Source organism: Opisthocomus hoazin, chromosome 8 (assembly GCF_030867145.1).
Source record: "Opisthocomus hoazin isolate bOpiHoa1 chromosome 8, bOpiHoa1.hap1, whole genome shotgun sequence".
Taxonomy (NCBI): Eukaryota; Metazoa; Chordata; class Aves; order Opisthocomiformes; family Opisthocomidae; genus Opisthocomus; species Opisthocomus hoazin.
The window spans coordinates 74,139,055-74,156,996 of NC_134421.1; the positions used below are offsets into that span (position 1 = coordinate 74,139,055).

Genomic DNA, 17,942 nt, shown 5'->3' on the forward strand with positions numbered 1-17,942 from the left:
ATAGAATCACAGAATCATCGAGGTTGGAAGACACCTCCAAGATCACCCAGTCCAACCGTCACCCCAACCCCCCCACGCCTGCTAAACCCTGTCCCCAAGTGCCACAGCCACACGGTGTCTGAACCCCTCCAGGGATGGGGACTCCCCCACTGCCCTGGGCAGCCTGGCCCAACCCCTGACCACTCTCTCAGCAAAGAAATGTCCCCAATCTCCAACCTGAACCCCCCCTGACGCAGCCTGAGGCCATAAAGGCAAAAGGAGCCAGCTCCCAGCTCCCTGCCCCGGCCCCCGCTGCCCCTCGCTCCCTGGCCAGACACCCCTGGGCTGGGTGGAAGCCCCCTGGCAGGACGGGTGCTGGTGCACTGAGCACCCACCTGAGCCATTACAGGGGAACAGTCAGGGCATCCCTGCAGGGACAGCCTGGGGACAGTAGTGTAACCCACAGGGACAGCCTGGGGACAGCCAGTGTAACCCTGCAGGGACAGCCCTGGGGACAGCCTGAGGACAGCCAGGGCATCCCCACAGTGACAACCTGGGGACAGCAGCGTAACCCTGCAGCGACAGCCCTGGGGACAGCACTGTAACCCTGCAGGGACAGCCCTGGGGACAGCCATCGCATCCCCTCAGGGACATCCTGGGGACAGCCAGTGTAACCCTGCAGGGACAGCCTGAGGACAGCCAGGGCATCCCCACAGTGACAACCTGGGGACAGCACTGTAACCCTGCAGGGACAGCCCTGGGGACAGCCAGTGTAACCCTGCAGGGACAGCCCTGGGGACAGCCATCTCATCCCCTCAGGGACTTCCTGGGGACAGCCAGCACATCCACGCAGGGACAACCTGGGGACAGCACTGTAACCCTGCAGCGACAGACCTGGGGACAGCAGTGTAACCCTGCAGGGACAGCTTGGGGACAGCCGTGTAACCCTGCAGGCACAGCCCTGGGGACAGCCAGCACGTCCCCGCAGGGAGAGCCTGGGGACAGCCAGTGTAGCCCTGCAGGGACAGCCTGGGGACAGCAGTGTAACCCCACAGGGACAGCTTGGGGACGGCCAGCACATCACCGCAGGGACAGCCAGTATAACCCTGCAGGGACAGCCCTGGGGACAGCACTGTAACCTTGCAGGGACAGCCTGGGGACAGCCAACACATCATCGCAGGGTCAGCCTGGGGACAGCAGTGTAACCCTGCAGGGACAGCTTGGGGACAGCCAGCACATCCCTGCAGTGACAGCCCTGGGGACAGCCATCACATCCCCGCAGGGACAGCCTGGGGACAGCCGTGTAACCCCACAGGGACAGCCTGGGGACAGCCAGGACATCCCCGCAGGGACAGCCCTGGGGACAGCCATCACATCCCCGCAGGGACAGCCTGGGGACAGCCGTGTAACCCCACAGGGACAGCCTGGGGACAGCCAGGACATCCCCGCAGGGACAGCCTGGGGACAGCCGTGTAACCCCACAAGGACAGCCTGGGGACAGCCAGGACATCCCCGCAGGGACAGCCCTGGGGACAGCCATCACATCCCCGCAGGGACAGCCTGGGGACAGCCAGCACATCCACACAGGGACAGCCTGGGGACAGCACTGTAACCCTGCAGGGACAGCCTGGGGACAGCCAACACATCATTGCAGGGTCAGCCTGGGGACAGCAGTGTAACCCCGCAGGGACAGCCTGGGGACAGCCAACACATCATTGCAGGGTCAGCCTGGGGACAGCAGTGTAACCCCGCAGGGACAGCCTGGGGACAGCCATCACATCCCCGCAGAGACAGCCTGGGGACAGCCAGCGCAGGGTTCAGCTCAGCGTGGGGAGCGCGTTCTGGCAGGGCACCCCGGTTGCCGGCACACCTCGCCAGCCAGCCCTGGGCTTTTCGGGGGCATCTCCCAGGACCGGGCTGCTCCCCCCTTCTCCCAGTGCCCGCGGCTTGGCCAGAGCGCAGCTGCTGCTGGGTTTGGCTTTGCCCAGTCCCACTAATTACAACCCAATTAGCACTCCCGCAGCCTGAGCCGACCCCGCAGGGCTTTCCCCACCCCCGGAGTGGCCTCAGCCAGCACGGAGCAGAGGCAGCACCAGAATCCCAGACTGATCAGGGGTGGCAGGGACCCCTGGGGGTCACCCAGCCCAACCCCCTGCCGAAGCAGGGTCACCCAGAGCAGGCTGCACAGCACCGCGTCCAGGCGGGGCTGGAATATCTCCAGAGAAGGAGACTCCACAGCCTCCCTGGGCAGCCTGGGCCAGGGCTCCGGCACCCTCACAGGGAAGAAGTTCTTCCTCATCTTCAGCTGGAGCTTCCTCTGCTCCAGTTTGTGCCCATTGCCCCTTGTCCTGTCGCTGGGCACCACTGGAAAGAGTCTGGCCCCGGCCTCCTGACCCCCCCCTGCAGATATTTAGAGGCATTTCGAAGGTCCCCTCGCAGCCTTCTCTTCTCCAGGCTCAACAAGCCCAGCTCCCTCAGCCTCTCCTCGCAGCAGAGATGCTCCAGGCCCCTCCTCATCCTCATAGCCCTCCGCTGGACTCTCTCCAGTAGCTCCTCATCTTTCTGGAACTGGGGAGCCCAGCACTGGACCCAGCACTGCAGATGGGGCCTCCCCAGGGCAGAGCAGAGGGGCAGGAGAACCTCCCTCACCCTGCTGCCCACACTCCTCCTCATGCACCCCAGGATCCCATCGGCCTTCTTGGCACCCAGGGCACGCTGCTGGCTCACCGATGCCGGCAGCACCCAGGGGTGGCTGTAAAACAGGCCGGACCCTCTCCTGGCACCGGGTGATGAGGACACGAGCTCGCCAACCCACCTCAGAGCCCGTCTCCTCTGCCCCCCGGCACGGCGCAGGTGGGGTTTTACCGAGGCCCAAACCCCCACGCCCAGAGATGGAAGATGCTCGGTTGGACCTGATGATCTCAGGGGTCTTTCCCAACCTTTACGATTCCATAAGGCAGCACCCACGGCCCCCCAGAAACGCGCCGGGCACAGGGTACGAAGCGGTGGTCTTTAATTACGCGATAGGCGACGCCACGTTCCGCAGCCACGCGTCCCCTCCCCGAGAGAACGAGAACTAGAAAGTTCCTCGGAGGATGAGGAGGATCCTTCGTGTCCCGCAGCGGCAGGGCTGCCTCCCAGCCCCGCTCGGCCCCGGGCGAGGAGTGGGGACGCTTGGGGACATGCCACCCCGGCAGGTCGGCGCATGCAGGTGGGGAGGGGGGGGTCAGCACGCGGCGCTGCCGGGGCGCAGGCAGGGCACCGCGCAGTGGAGCTGCCCGCAGAGTCCTGGAGGTTCAAGTCCTACCCGATAAACACACAGAGACGAGGCCACTTGGGGGGGGGGTGGAAAGAAGAACACCCCCCCAATAAAATAAGGAAAACCAAACGAAACAGCGGTTGGGAGAGACAGAATCACAGAATCACAGAATAGTAGGGGTTGGAAGGGACCTCTGTGGGTCATCCAGTCCAACCCCCCTGCCGAAGCAGGGTCACTCAGAGCAGGCTGCACAGGACCTTGTCCAGGCGGGTCTTGAATATCTCCAGAGAAGGAGACTCCACAGCCTCCCTGGGCAGCCTGTTGACGTCCCCGGGTGGTCCGGTCCCTGCGCTGCCGGCCCGGTTAGCGCTTGGAGAGCTCGTGGGACAGCCAGTCCAGCCCATCGTAGAGCCCCGTGCCCTGCGTCGCGCACGTCGCCTGCACGTACCACTGCGAGAGAGGGAGACGGAGAAAAAGGGGTCTGGGGTCTGCAGACGGCCACCCCACGGGTCCCTCCGGCGGGGATGGGGATGGGGACGGCAGCCCCTGGGCACTCACGGTCCTGCTGCGCAGCGCCTGCAGCCCCAGCTTGTCGGTCAGCTCGCTCACGGCCATGGCGTTGGGCATGTCCTGCTTGTTGGCGAACACCAGCAGGACGGCGTCCCGCAGCTCGTCCTCCTGCAGCTGCGGAGACAGCGGCGACGGCTGAGCCCGGGCGCTGCCGCAGGGCTGGGACGGACCCCAAGAGTCAGGGGGACTCTCCGGCTCACAGAATCACAGAATAGTAGGGGTTGGCAGGGACCTCTGTGGGTCACCCAGTCCCACCCCCTGCCCAAGCAGGGTCACCCACAGCAGGCTGCACAGCACCGCGTCCAGCCGGGGCTGGAATATCTCCAGAGAAGGAGACTCCACAGCCCCTCTGGGCAGCCTGGGCCAGGGCTCCGTCACCCTCAGAGGGAAGAAGTTCTTCCTCATGTTCAGACGGAACTTCCTGTGCCTCAGTTTGTGCCCGTTGCCCCTTGTCCTGTCGCTGGGCACCACTGGAAAGAGCTTGGCCCCATCCTCCTGACCCCCACCCTGCAGATATTTGTAGGCATTTATAAGGTCCCCTCGCAGCCTTCTCTTCTTCAGGCTGAACAAGCCCAGCTCCCTCAGCCTCTCCTCGTAGGGGAGATGCTCCAGTCCCCTCCTCATCCTCGCAGCCCTCCGCTGGACTCTCTCCAGTAGCTCCTCATCTTTCTTGAACTGGGGAGCCCAGAACTGGACACAGGACTCCAGATGAGGCCTCACCAGGGCAGTGTAGAGGGGAAGGAGAACCTCCCTCGCCCTGCTGGCCACACTCTTCTTGATGCACCCCAGGCTCCTCCGCTCAGCGCCGGGGTCCGGCTGCCCTCCCGCACCCGGCGCTGCCCAGGGGTCTCGGTGGCACCGGGATGGTCTTCCAGGAGCACCGTGCCCAGCACAGAGAGGGGGGCTCCAGGGATGGGGGGCACAGCGACCACCGTAGGCGGGCACGATGCTCTCCCAACAGCAAGCAGGCAGCGGGCACCGGTCTGTCCCCGCTCCCCGGCTGTGACACGCTCCGCTCCGTGCCGGCTCCCCTCCCCAAGGATGCAAACCACCCCCACCTCGCAGGCTGGCTTCTGGACATCGGTGCTGGGCACTTGGCTGGCAAAGTCTGCCATCCAGCGAGCCCTGGACAGGCTGGAGAGTTGGGCAGAGAGGAACCTGACGCAGTTCAACCAGGGCAAGGGCAGGGTCCTGCCCCTGGGGAGGAACAACCCCAGGCACCAGGACAGGCTGGGGCTGAGCTGCTGGAGAGCAGCTCTGCGGAGAGGGACTGGGAGTGCTGGGGGACGACAGGGTGACCAGGAGCCAGCAGCGTGCCCTGGGTGCCAAGAAGGCCGATGGGATCCTGGGGTGCATGAGGAGGAGTGTGGGCAGCAGGGCGAGGGAGGTTCTCCTGCCCCTCTGCTCTGCCCTGGGGAGGCCCCATCTGCAGTGCTGGGTCCAGTGCTGGGCTCCCCAGTTCCAGAAAGATGAGGAGCTACTGGAGAGAGTCCAGCGGAGGGCTGCGAGGATGAGGAGGGGACTGGAGCATCTCTGCTGTGAGGAGAGGCTGAGGGAGCTGGGCTTGTTCAGCCTGGAGAAGAGAAGGCTGAGAGGGGACCTTCGAAATGCCTCTAAATATCTGCAGGGGGGGGGTCAGGAGGACGGGGCCAGACTCTTTGCAGTGGTGCCCAGCGACAGGACAAGGGGCAACGGGCACAAACTGGAGCCGAGGAAGCTCCAGCTGAACCCGAGGAAGAACTTCTTCCCTCTGAGGGTGCCGGAGCCCTGGCCCAGGCTGCCCAGAGGGGCTGGGGAGTCTCCTTCTCTGGAGATATTCCAGCCCCGGCTGGACGCGGTGCTGTGCCCCCTGCTCTGGGTGACCCTGCTTGGGCAGGGGGTTGGGCTGGGTGACCCCCAGGGGTCCCTTCCAACCCCAACCATGCTGGAATTCTGTGAAAGGAAAGCCTAAAATCGTGTTTTCTCAGCTTTTTCTCCCCCCTCGCAATCGCCGCTGACGCCTGCGGGTCCAGCCTCTGCCCGGCAGCGGAGTCGCTCTCAGGTCCCCAAACCCGTCTCCGCACGGATGTCCCCAGCACCGCATCGCAGAGCACAGAGATCCCACCTCGCACCCACCCAGGGGTTGCTGCAGAGCCGGGTGAGCGGGAGGAGGGTGGGGGGGACGCCCAGCTCCCCTCTGGTCCAAATGCCCCCCCCCCCACTCACCATCTTCTGCAGCTCCTCAGCAGACTCCTGCACTCGCTCTCGGTCGTTGCTGTCCACCACGAAGATGAGACCCTGTGGGAGAAGCCAGGCGGGAGAGGGCAGCTGGTGGAGAAGAGGGGGACACCCCAGGCACCCCCCGACCAAGGGGGAGAGCAGCCCCGCTGCCCCCCCCATGCACCCCCACAGAGCCAGAGCACCCCGGGGACCCCCAATCTCGCTCCCCTCCGAGGGGGCAAACACCCACGCGCCGTCCCAGTGCTCCCAGCGAGGCCACCGCACCGGGGACGCGTTCCCTGCCGCCACTCGCACCCCCAGCCCGGGCAGGGCCCCGGGGCCCCCCATGTCCCCCCCCCGACCCCGCGTACCTGCGTGTTTTGGAAGTAGTGCCTCCAGAGGGGACGGATCTTGTCCTGGCCACCCACGTCCCAGACGGTGAAGCAGATGTTCTTGTACTCCACCGTCTCCACGTTGAACCCTACGGGGGGGGGGGCATGGGGAGAGGAAGCCCACCACCCCCGGGCACGGCTCTGTCTTCTTCACCCCCCCACGAGGGATTTACAGACAAGGGGGGTCCCCACAAGCCATCTCTTCTCCAGGCTGAGCAGCCCCAGCTCTCCCAGCCTCTCCACGTCCGAGAGGTGCTCCAGGCCCTTCGCCATCGCTGTGGCCCTGCACTGGACCCACTCCAGTGTGTCCCAGTCTCTCCTGCACTGGGGAGCCCAGCACCAGACCCAGCACCCCGAGGTGTCTCAGCAGAGCTGCGCAGAGGGGCAGGAGCTCCTCTCCCAACCCACCCTCAGAGCTCCGCCCAGTGCAGCCCCGGGTCTGGTGGCCCCAAGCCACAAGCGCACGCGTCTGGTGCTTGCACTGGGACCACCAGGACCACCAGGACCTCCTCCCCAGAGCCACTCTCCACCAGGCACCAGGGCCTGGGGTTGCTCCTCTCCAAGGGCAGGACTTGGCAGCGCCCCGGTTGACCTCCATGAGGTTCCTCTGCCCTTTTCTCCAGCCTGCCCAGATCCCCCTGGCCGGCAGCACGACCCCCCCCGTGTGTCACCACCCCTTCCTAGCTCGGGACCACCCGCCAGCTCGTCAAGGGTGCTCTCTCCCCATCCCTCAGGTCGCTAACGAAGATGTTCAGCAGCACCAGCCGGTGGGGACACCACAGGGACTCAGCCCCCCTGACCCAGTGGCCCAGTCCACCTCCACCAGCCCATGGGAGATCACAGAATCACAGAATGGTCAGGGTTGGCAGGGACCTCTGTGGGTCACCCAGTCCAACCCCCTGCCCAAGCAGGGTCACCCAGAGCAGGGGGCACAGCACCGCGTCCAGCCGGGGCTGGAATATCTCCAGAGAAGGAGACTCCACAGCCTCCCTGGGCAGCCTGGGCCAGGGCTCCATCACCCTCAGAGGGAAGAAGTTCTTCCTCGGCTTCAGCTGGAGCTTCCTCTGCTCCAGTTTGTGCCCGTTGCCCCTTGTCCTGGCGCTGGGCACCACTGCAAAGAGTCTGGCCCCGGCCTCCTGACCCCACCCTGCAGATATTTAGAGGCATTTCTAAGGTCCCCTTGCAGCCTTCTCTTCTCCAGGCTGAACAAGCCCAGCTCCCTCAGCCTCTCCTCGCAGGAGAGATGCTCCAGGCCCCTCCTCATCCTCACAGCCCTGAGCTGGACTCTCTCCAGTAGCTCCTCATCTCTCTTGAACTGGGGAGCCCAGCACTGGACCCAGCACTGCAGATGGGGCCTCCCCAGGGCAGAGCAGAGGGGCAGGAGAACCTCCCTCGCCCTGCTGCCCACACTCCTCCTCATGCACCCCAGGATCCCATTGGCCTTCTTGGCACCCAGGGCACACTGCTGGCTCCTGGTCACCCTGTCGTCCCCCAGCACTCCCAGTCCCTCTCCGCAGAGCTGCTCTCCAGCACCTCAGCCCCAGCCTGTCCTGGTGCCTGGGGTTGTTCCTCCCCAGGGGCAGGACCCTGCCCTTGCCCTGGTTGAACCTCATCAGGTTCCTCTCTGCCCAACTCTCCAGCCTGTCCAGGGCTCGCTGGATGGCAGCACAGCCTCCCGGTGTGTCCACCACTCCTCCCAGTTTGGTGTCACCAGCAAACTGGCTGAGGGTACGCTCTCACTCTTCATCCAGGTCACTGATGAAGAAGTTGAACAAGACTGGGCCCAGTACTGACCCCTGGGGACACCACTGGTTCCAGGCCTCCAACCAGACTCAGCGCCGCTGATGCCAACCCTCTGAGCTCTGCCCTTCAGCCAGTTCTCAACCCACCTCACCGACCACTCCTCCAGCCCACACCTCCTGAGCTTCCCTAGGAGGATGTGATGGGAGACCGTGTCGGAAGCCTTGCTGAGGTCGAGGTAGACACCATCCACGGCTCTCCCCTCACCTACCCAGCCGGTCATGCCATCGTAGAAAGCTATCAGATTGTCGATGGTGCTGAGCACCCTGCTGAAGGCTTCACACCGGGACCAGTAGCCTTGGGCAGACTGGACCCGCATGGGCTGAGCAACCTCTGTGCTCCCGCACCCAGACAAGCCCGGGGTAACGGGGGGTAACGGGGGGTAACGGCGGGGTGGACAGGGCACCGGGGTGTCATGCGGCGCGTCCCACCCCACGCAGCCCCCCGCTGCGCCGGGGTTCGGCCCTGGGGACCCACGGGAAAGCGGTACCCGGGTGGGATGTGGGATGAGGTGGGAGGTCCGTGCCCAGTGCCGGCTGCCAGGGGCAGGGAGGGGGCCCTGCCTGGTACCCGGTGCTCAATGGGGGGGTCCCTGCCCGGTGCCAGCTGCCAGGGGTAGGGTGGGGGTCCTGCCCGGTACCCGGTGCTCGATGGGGGGGGGGGGTCCCTGCCCGGTACCCGGTGCTTGATGGGGGGCGGGTCCCTGCTCGGTACCCGGTGCTCGATGGGGGGGGGGGGGGTCCCTGCCCGGTGCCGGCTGCCAGGGGCAGGGTGGGGGTCCTGCCCGGTACCCGGTACTCGATGGGGGGGGGGGGGTCCCTGCCCGGTGCCGGCTGCCAGGGGCAGGGTGGGGGTCCTGCCCAGTACCCGGTGCTCCATGGGGGCCCTGCCCGCTGCCGGGGCACTCACCGATGGTGGGGATGGTGGTGACGATCTCGCCCAGCTTCAGCTTGTAGAGGATGGTGGTCTTACCGGCGGCGTCCAGCCCCACTGCAAGGAGGAGGCGGCGTCACCGGCGCCGGTACCGGTACGTGCCCCATCCCCAACCCCCGCCCGCCCCCGCGCTCACCCATCAGGATCCGCATCTGCTTCTTGCCGAAGATGCGGGAGAAGATGGCGGAGACCGTGAGGCCCATGGCGGCGGCGGGAGGGACCCGACGGGACGGTACCGGGCGGGACGGGACGGCCGCGCTGCCACCCCCGCTGTCTCCGCGCTCCGCCGCGCCGCAGGCCCCGCCCCTCGCACTCGACCCCGCCCACTCCCCGCCCCCCACGGCTGCCGCCCCTGCTCCGTGCACCCTCAGGCCACGCCCCCTCAGGGCCAAGCCCCGCCCTCGTGGCTTTGTACCGCCCCCTCCCCGGCGCGCTGCACCTCGCCGGGAACCCCGCATCGCCCGGCCATGCTGGGGAGCCCCGCCCCCTCCGGCGCTCACTTTGATGTAGCGCCCCGCCCCTTTGTTTATAGCCACGCCCCTCTGGCCACACCCCTTTCCCGCGACCCGTGCGCCAACGGAGGCGCATGCGCAGTTCGCGTCGGCGCAGGGGAGCGTCCGGCGGAAGTGGGGAGCGGAGCTTGCGCATGCGCGGGGAGCGCCGGCTGGGAGGTAAGGTCCGGGGTGGGGGGTTTGCCCAGGAGACACCCCCGGCCCGCGGGACCCCCGGGCTCCACGGACACCCGTGACCCCACCAGTTCCTCGGCCGGGCCGCGTCCAGCCCCTCCGCCACGGCCCCGCGGCCTGCCCCCGCCTCACGGCCCCCCGCCTCCCAGCCCCGCGGCCTGCCCCCGCCTCACGGCCCCCCCCTCCCCAGCCCCGCGGCCTGCCCCCGCCTCACGGCCCCCCCCGCCCCCCCCAGCCCCGCGGCCTGCCCCCGCCTCACGGCCCCCCGCCCCCCCCAGCCCCGCGGCCTGCCCCCGCCTCACGGCCCCCCCCCCCCCCAGCCCCGCGGCCCCCCGTGCCTCTCCACCACGGCCCCGCATCTCCCCTGCCCTCCCCGGCACCCCTGTCTCGGCGGCTGTCCCCAGGCCCTGCCCCCAGCTTACCCCGCCCCCACCCTGAACCCCACCACGTCCCGGTCCCACCCGCCTGCACTCCCCTCCCGCGCCTTCTCTGGCCCCGGGTGCTGACATCCCACCCTTCCACGGTGGGTCCCTTGCAGTGGAACACCTCCCCCCCCCCACCCCAAGACCTGCCATGGGGACCCCCTAGAGCTGGGGCCCCCGACCCGGTGCTGGCAGCGGCTGCATTGCCTGCACAGTGCTGCCGAGGGGCTGTTCCTCTTGGAAAGTAAAAATCGAGCCGTTTATAGAAGTAACCCCCACCAACTGACCTGAGGGGGGGGCTGTGGGGGCAGGTATTTCTGCACAAGGCCTTAAAGCACTTTTTCTGGCTGAGAAGCTCTCAGAACCCTCTGTGGGAGGGGTGGGGTGGTAGTCCTTAACCGTGTGGTGTCTGGGGGGGGGGGGGTCGGGGTGATGGTCCTTAACTGCGTGGCATGTGGGGGGGGAGTTGGGGTGGTGGTCCTTAATCGTGTGGTGTCTGGGGTGATCGGGGTGGTGGTCCTTAACGGGGTGGCATCTGGGGAGGGGTCGGGGTGGTGGTCCTTAGCTGTGTGGTGTCTGGGGGGCTGGGTCGGGGTGGTGGTCCTTAACCGTGTGGTGTCTGGGGGGGGGGGGGGTCGGGGTGATGGTCCTTAACTGCGTGGCATCTGGGGGGGGGGGTTGGGGTGGTGGTCCTTAACCACATGGCATCTGGGGGGGGGGGTTGGGGTAGTGCTCCTTAACCGTGTGGTGTCTGGGGGGGGTTGGGGTGGTGCTCCTGCTCAGCCGCCGGCTCCTGCTGCTCGCAGATGTGTGTGTCCTGCTCTTTCAGCCTCTGTGCTGTTTTTTTTCCTTTCAGGCTGCACGAATCATGGAGAAGTTTGGCATGAACTTTGGAGGTGGCCCAAGTAAAAAAGATCTCCTGGAGACTATTGAATCGCAGAAGAAGCAGCTCCTTCAGTACCAGGTTCGGCTGAAGGACGTCGTCAGAGCCTACAAGAGCCTGCTCAAGGAGAAGGAAGCCTTGGAAGCCAGCTTGAAGGTGTTGTCCGTGTCTCACGAGGCAGATGTTGGCTTGAGCGGTGCTCAGCCCGCATCTGTGGCGAGCTCCAGCTCTTCCTTTGCCGATTCCGCTGACGACAGGAGCTCGGTTCACAGCGAGGATAGCGTGGGGACAGCTACCAGTGCAGACACTGCTGCCAGTCTGGCCAGTACCAAGGGTGACCCAGGGCCTGAGGATGATAAACCTGCGGCCGCCGCTTCCTCTGCTAAATCAGAAGAGACGAGCGGTTCCGAGAGCGGCGTCAGCACGAGCAGCGGGGACGTGCCGTCTGCTGCTAGCGAGGCTGATAAAAGAGTCCTCCAGCTGAAGACCCAGTTGGCCACCTTGACCAGCGCTCTGTCGACAGTCACGCAGGAGAAGTCCCGCATGGAAGCCTCATACCAAGCAGACAAGAAGAAGATGAAGCAAGACCTGGATGACGCCGTGAAGAAAGCGGAGGATGAGACCGAGAAGTTGGAGACAGAGCTGAAGTCTGTCCAGGAGCAGCTAGCCGAGACCAAAGCCCGTCTGATCACGCAGCAGCACGACCGAGCCCAGGAGCAGAGTGACCACGCTGTTATGCTGCGAGAGCTGCAGAGGCTGCTGCAGAACGAGAGGACGTTGCGCCAGGACACGGAGCTGAAGCTGGAGGAGACCCGGGAGGCGCTGGCCGGGAGGGCGAGCATGGCTGACCGCGCCGAGGGGTACGAGCTGCAGATCAGGCAGCTGAGCCAGGAGGTGGAAGACCTGAAGAGAGAGCTGCAAGCTGTTCAGGAGGAGAACAAGAAGCCGGACCCGCGGATACAGGATCTGCAGGAGGAGATGGCCAGCCTGAAGAACCACTTCCAAGTGCAGCTGATGCAAGAGATGAGGAAGGTAATTCCTTGTCTGGGCCCTGGAGCAGCTCACTCTGCGGCGTGTGTCTGCAGTGACTGGGGCGGAGTTTGGGGCTGGAGGAGCACAGATTCCCCTTCCCAGTCCCGCAGAGTCGAGGAGTCCTCCTCTGGGGAGGAACAACCCCAGGCACCAGTACAGGCTGGGGCTGAGCTGCTGGAGAGCAGCTCTGTGGAGAGGGACTGGGAGTGCTGGGGGACGACAGGGTGACCAGGAGCCAGCAGCGTGCCCTGGGTGCCAAGAAGGGATCCTGGGGTGCATGAGGAGGAGTGTGGCCAGCAGGGCAAGGGAGGTTCTCCTGCCCCTCTGCTCTGCCCTGGGGAGGCCCCATCTGCAGTGCTGGGTCCAGTGCTGGGCTCCCCAGTTCCAGAAAGATGAGGAGCTACTGGAGAGAGTCCAGCGGAGGGCTGCGAGGATGAGGAGGGGCCTGGAGCATCTCTCCTGCGAGGAGAGGCTGAGGGAGCTGGGCTTGTTCAGCCTGGAGAAGAGAAGGTTGCGAGGGGACCTTGGAAATGCCTCTAAATATCTGCAGGGTGGGTGTCAGGAGGACGGGGCCAGACTCTTTGCAGTGGTGCCCAGCGCCAGGACAAGGGGCAATGGGCACAAACTGGAGCAGAGGAAGCTCCAGCTGAACCCGAGGAAGAACTTCTTCCCTCTGAGGGTGATGGAGCCCTGGCCCAGGCTGCCCAGGGAGGCTGTGGAGTCTCCTTCTCTGGAGATATTCCAGCCCCGGCTGGACGTGGTGCTGTGCAGCCTGCTCTGGGTGACCCTGCTTGGGCTGGGGGATCCCCAGGGGTCCCTTCCAACCCCTGCCATGCTGGGATTCTGTAATGCAGATAATGCTGGTAAGAGGAACTCTGCAGAGCAGGGAACTGAAGCAGAAATGCTTTTAGTTTATTTTATACCGAAATAAACAAATGTCTGAAAAGGCAAGTTGGCGTGGTGGCTCGTAGAGGATTCTGGGGGAAAGGATGGCCCCACGCGTGTTTGGAGTTGGGCAGAGCAGAATTAAGCCCCCCATGCAAACCTCCTAAGCTGACCCTGCCGTGTCTCTCTGCCCGCAGACTGCGCAGGCCGAGGAGCAGCTCCGCCAGCACGCCCAGATGGAGGAGCGGCGCGTGGCCGACTTGGAGGGCCAAGTCTCCGAAGTGTCGGAGCTGCTTGGCACTTACGAAAAAGCCAAGCAGAAGGACCAAGTGATCATTCAGAAGCTGAAGGACCGCGTCGTGCAGTTGGACCTGGAGAACAAAACCCTGGCCATCGCTGCCTCCAGCCGGTCCCCTGTCGATCTTCACGTCGAAGAAGCCAACCTCGACGTTAATGTTCTAAAGGATAAAATGGAGAAGCTGAAAAAGCTCTTGCAGGCAGCAGCTAAGAAGAGTCGCCCCGCGCTGGACATCGAGAAGCTGTGTGAGCTGGAGCTGCCCAAGGGCACCGAGGCTGGGGATGGCGAGAAGGCCACCGCTCTGTACTACCAGCAGGAGCTGAAGCAGCTGAAGGAGGAGTTTGAAAGGTACAAGATGCGGGCACAAGTGGTTCTCAAGAACAAGTCGGCCAAAGACGGCAATCTGGCGAAAGAGCTGGAGGAAGCTCAAGAGCAGCTGGCTGACCTGCAAGAGAAGTACGTGGTGCTTCAGCTGGCCTCCGATGAGATGGAGAAGCAGCACCAGCGAGACATGGAAGCCAAGAAGCAAGAGTTGTCCCAGCTACAGCAAATTCACAGGCAGGAATTAGAGCGGTGCCGGCTGGACTACAGGGAACGGGCGCTGAAGCTGGAGGAGGAGATGCACAAGCAGCGGGACCGAGCACTGGCCGTGCTGGCAGAGAAGGACCAAGAGCTGGGGCAGCTGCGATCCATCACGTTGCCTTACGGGCTTCAAGGGTCCAAAAACTACCTGGCGTCAGGGACTGACGTTGCCAGCAGTGACTCTCCAGGTAACGACTCCTCAGAGATTCTCCCCCAGGCTCTTCACCTCTCCACCACCAGTGAGCCCACCTTCTTCTTGTACGCAGAGCAGCTGGCTCGCAAAGAGGTGGAAATTGGAGCGCTGAGGAAGCAGAAGCACAAGCTGGAAATGCAAGTTCACCAGCTCCGGGAGAAAATCTTGGTGGAGGAGGAGAAGCACCGGGAAGAGGTATCTGCGCTTCAAAGCGAAATCGAGAAGAATTTCAGAGATAAGAGCAGAGAGGGAGCCAACCTGGAATACCTCAAGAACATTGTCTACAGGTTTTTGACGCTGCCAGATTCTCTTGGTCGCCAGCAGACGCTGACTGCCATATTGACCATCCTGCATTTCAGCCCAGAAGAGAAGCAAACTATCGCAAAGCAGTCGGCGTACGGCGGCTGGTGGCCTTCTGGGAAGAGATGAGGCGGTAGCTTTTATTCCTGACTGCTGTCGCACAGGAACGTGTTTCTGATGGTTAACTAAGACCACTTCTCTTGTGGTGTAAGCTCTTTCCAGCCGTGCTATGGAGCGGGGAGCTTAATTGGGCTTAAACTGGTGCTCTGAGTGCTAATTTAAAGTAGAATTGTGCCAACTGTTCCGGTGGGAACACAGTGCTCTCTTGCTCTCCGGTGTGAGAATTTGCTCCGAGTCAGAACTTGATTTAAAAAAGAAAAAAACCTGAAGATACTGATGTTTTTTTTTTAAACACAGTTTGAAAAAAGTCCAGAGCTGTCAGGCGTAGGGTGAGGAGCTCGATTAGAGTGGGACTTGTTGTATCTTCAAACACTGTGACTCACAAGATTCAAGGCGGGGGGGGAACACTTGACATGGTGCTAAAATAACGTAAGACAAAGAGCTGAAAGCCGGCAAGGATGAGTCGGAACTACCAGCGTCATCCAAACGCAGAAAACCTTGAGCAATTTCTCAAGAGCTTTTTTTCTACCCAGAGACAAATCTGTAGCAGTGGGTGCAGCAGCTCCTGGCCGCGCTGGGGACCGTCCGGCGTGCTCTCATGACTGCCCGGGGATTCTCGCTGCGGTTATCGCTGTTTGCTGGGAAGGAGGGAGGATTTCCTGAGCATTTTGAACACTTACAAGCGCAGTGGTGCAAGCAGTGATTCCCCACCAGTGCCAAACCCGCAGGTGCTGTGCACAGGTTCTTTCAGAGCGGATCTCTGACCCTGTTTGAGATGGGAACCAGGGCGTTGCGGAAAGCAAACTGAGGAGAGGCTGAAATGGGCACGCTCACCCTTCAGCAGTCGCTTTCGGAGCGTGTGGGTTTTGGTGAAGTCTGGAACGTTCCACAGTGGTGTTCTAGGGAGCAAGGCGTAGCTCCTGCTGGGATGCAAGCAGCGGCGAGGGGCAGGAGCTAACAGCTCCGAGGCCGGCGCGTGCCCCGGGCTTGCGGTGGACGCTGGCAGGGTGAAGGCCTGGCCGGCGGCTCCGTGGACCTCGTCGTTCTCGCGTAACTGCCTTGCGAATTGGTGAGCGTGGCAGGAAGGAAGCCACAACGTTTTGAAACGCCTCTGGCTTTGGTGGGCTGCTGCCGGCTCCCCGCTGGCCTTCCTGCGGTTTGCAGTCGTGCTCCTGAGTGCCTGGACCCGGAACGACGGAGCTGAAGGCCCTGGCTCGGCGGGAGGACGGCTGCGATACGCGTTTTGTGAACGGCTGCGAGACCGAAAGCAGAGCCTGCGTTTGGGGTGTTGGTGGACTGTGTGAGAAGGGTCGGGGCCTCGGGGAGCTGCGGCGTGCGGCTGTGAGCGTGCTGGGGGAGCTGCCTGCTCTGCCCCCGGCCCAGCACAGCAGACCAGACCCCGCTCTGCTGCGGTAGGAACCCGACTTTGCTTTCTTTGTTGGAGCTCTGCGCTCGGGTGCTTGAGAGCCGGCAGGCTGTGAAGAGCCCATGTTTTCACCGCTCGAAGGGCTTGCTCAGCGGCTGGCTTTTCCCTCTTGCCCCCTGCCAGGCTGGTGGTTGAGGTGAGGAAAGCAGCCGCCCATCTGGAAGGACAGACTGCGACCCTGGGGATCTCCCCCGCTGAGCCCTTGGGTGCTGGGGCCACTGGAGGGCACCCAGTGGTCACCCAGTTCCCGGACCCAGGGGTGCCGCCAGGGTCTGCTCCCCCGGCAGGGGCCTGGCTCCGAGTAGCGACCCGCAAGGAGAGCAGCAAGGTGCCGTGAGAGGCTCGGTGACCGCGGCCGAGCCGGCGTCCTGGCTGGTCCCCGTGGCCGGGAGGGCCGTGCTGTATCTCGGGGGCTTCGGGCTCACGGGTGGGAGAGGTTCTGCGGGGTCGGCGGAGCGGGTTTCTCCGCCCAGACGTCGTCTGCTGCGACGAACCCTCCCGAGGTCTGCGGCAGGGCGCTGGCGTTTTCTGTAACGAAGGGCGTGCGAGGTCAGGAGGAAATAATGAGCTGTTGTGTGTCCAGTGCTGCCTGTTGGAGTTGAGTTTTCCAAAATGGGAAGGAGCATCTCGGCGAGGCCGGGAGAGCTGTGCTGGCTGGAAGGGTGCCCGTTAGGAAACATCTGTGCCGGTACCGAAATGGTCGCTGCTCTCTTCAACCAGGGAGGGACGTTTTGCCTCTGGAGATGTTGCCTGCGGCCCTGGGAACCGGCTCCTCCTGGTTCTGCTTTTACTGGAGCTTCCAGAGCTTTCTCATCTGCGTAGGCAAAATCTCACTTGAGTTATGTTTTCATGCGCCTGCTTTGGTTTTTAATTAAAACTTGGCTACCAGAGCGCAACTTCCCCGTCCCAGAGTGCAGGGAAAGTGGTTGTAAATGGGGATTAAGTGGGATTAAGTGGGATTAAGTCCTGCTCTAACAATCCCCAGGCCTCTCCCGAGTCCTGGAGCCGAGTTAATGAACAGGTTCCTTGAACAGCTCTCGGTGCCGTGCTGCAGCAGCTCTTCGGGAGGGAGCTGCCGTGCCTCTGGGCAGCACCGGTGTCATGGCAGCTCGGCGAGCCGTTACCGCTCCGGCCGGACGAGCCCTGCGGCTCAGCGCAGGGTGTGTGCCACTCGCTCCCGAGAGCGTGGTCCTCGCACGGCCGCGGCTTTGCTGCTGCTCTGGTGGCCGAGCGTGCCCCGGCACACGGGACGAGGCCGGCACGGTGACGCTGCTCTTCTTTGGGCTCCGAGCAGCCGCAGGAGCCAGCCCACACACCCTTCCCCGCCTCGCAGCATCTCGGCGCAGGGAGGCTCTGCAGTTCACGTGCCCGGGGGGCTTTAGCAGCCGAGCAGGATGGACTCCTTTTCCCTCTGGGTGCTGTGCCGGCGTTCGTTGTCCCGTCAGTGGCTGAGTTCCCTGGAGTCCGCTCCACACATCCCGTCTCACTGAAGGCAAGGGCAGCGCTCCGGGTAATGCCACCCTCGGTGCCAATTTCTCCACAAAAATTCCTCAGGGAAAACGCGCCCCAGGCAGAGCTTGTGCCTGCTGGAGGGCTGGGCAGGGGGTGACAAAGCCCGGCAGCCGACAGTTCCTCGTGCTGGCTCCGAGAGCGTCGGCAGGTGGCCCCTTGGGTGGGCTCTGACTGGGGCAACTGGAGAGAAACTGGAGAGTTTGTTCCAGGGAGTGCTTACAAATATCTGCAGGGTGGGGGTCAGGAGGCCGGGGCCAGACTCTTTCCAGCGGTGCCCAGCGCCAGGACAAGGGGCAACGGGCACAAACTGGAGCAGAGGAAGCTCCAGCTGAACCCGAGGAAGAACTTCTTCCCTCTGAGGGTGACGGAGCCCTGGCCCAGGCTGCCCAGGGAGGCTGTGGAGTCTCCTTCTCTGGAGATATTCCAGCCCCGCCTGGACGTGGTGCTGTGCCCCCTGCTCTGGGTGACCCT

At 64.0% G+C, this 17,942-nt stretch overlaps 2 protein-coding genes across 2 annotated transcripts; one reads left to right on the forward strand and one right to left on the reverse strand.

The window, feature by feature from the left end:
• Positions 1-2,987: 2,987 nt before the first annotated feature.
• Positions 2,988-9,444, reverse strand: ARF5 (ARF GTPase 5). Its single transcript, XM_075428205.1, has 6 exons — positions 9,269-9,444; positions 9,109-9,189; positions 6,379-6,488; positions 6,014-6,085; positions 3,797-3,922; positions 2,988-3,688 (listed from the first exon to the last, which is right to left on the reverse strand). The coding sequence occupies exons 1-6, from the start codon at positions 9,333-9,335 to the stop codon at positions 3,602-3,604; spliced, it is 543 nt and encodes a 180-aa protein (XP_075284320.1). The 5' UTR covers positions 9,336-9,444; the 3' UTR covers positions 2,988-3,601.
• Positions 9,445-9,746: 302 nt separating this feature from the next.
• GCC1 (GRIP and coiled-coil domain containing 1) lies at positions 9,747-17,678 on the forward strand. Its single transcript, XM_075429036.1, has 3 exons — positions 9,747-9,803; positions 11,097-12,155; positions 13,238-17,678. The coding sequence occupies exons 2-3, from the start codon at positions 11,109-11,111 to the stop codon at positions 14,540-14,542; spliced, it is 2,352 nt and encodes a 783-aa protein (XP_075285151.1). The 5' UTR covers positions 9,747-9,803; positions 11,097-11,108; the 3' UTR covers positions 14,543-17,678.
• The last annotated feature ends 264 nt before the right edge of the window (positions 17,679-17,942 follow it).

Bases quoted from the DNA above. Each gene is read 5' to 3' on its own strand.
- GCC1 (XM_075429036.1), top strand. From the start codon at position 11,109: ATGGAGAAGTTTGGCATGAACTTTGGAGGTGGCCCAAGTAAAAAAGAT. The intron at 12,156-13,237 runs GTAATTCCTTGT...CTCTGCCCGCAG, and splicing joins TGATGCAAGAGATGAGGAAG to ACTGCGCAGGCCGAGGAGCA.
- ARF5 (XM_075428205.1), bottom strand. From the start codon at position 9,335: ATGGGCCTCACGGTCTCCGCCATCTTCTCCCGCATCTTCGGCAAGAAG. The intron at 9,190-9,268 runs GTGAGCGCGGGG...TCCTCCTTGCAG, and splicing joins GCAGATGCGGATCCTGATGG to TGGGGCTGGACGCCGCCGGT. The intron at 6,086-6,378 runs GTACGCGGGGTC...CTTCTCCCACAG, and splicing joins ACTACTTCCAAAACACGCAG to GGTCTCATCTTCGTGGTGGA.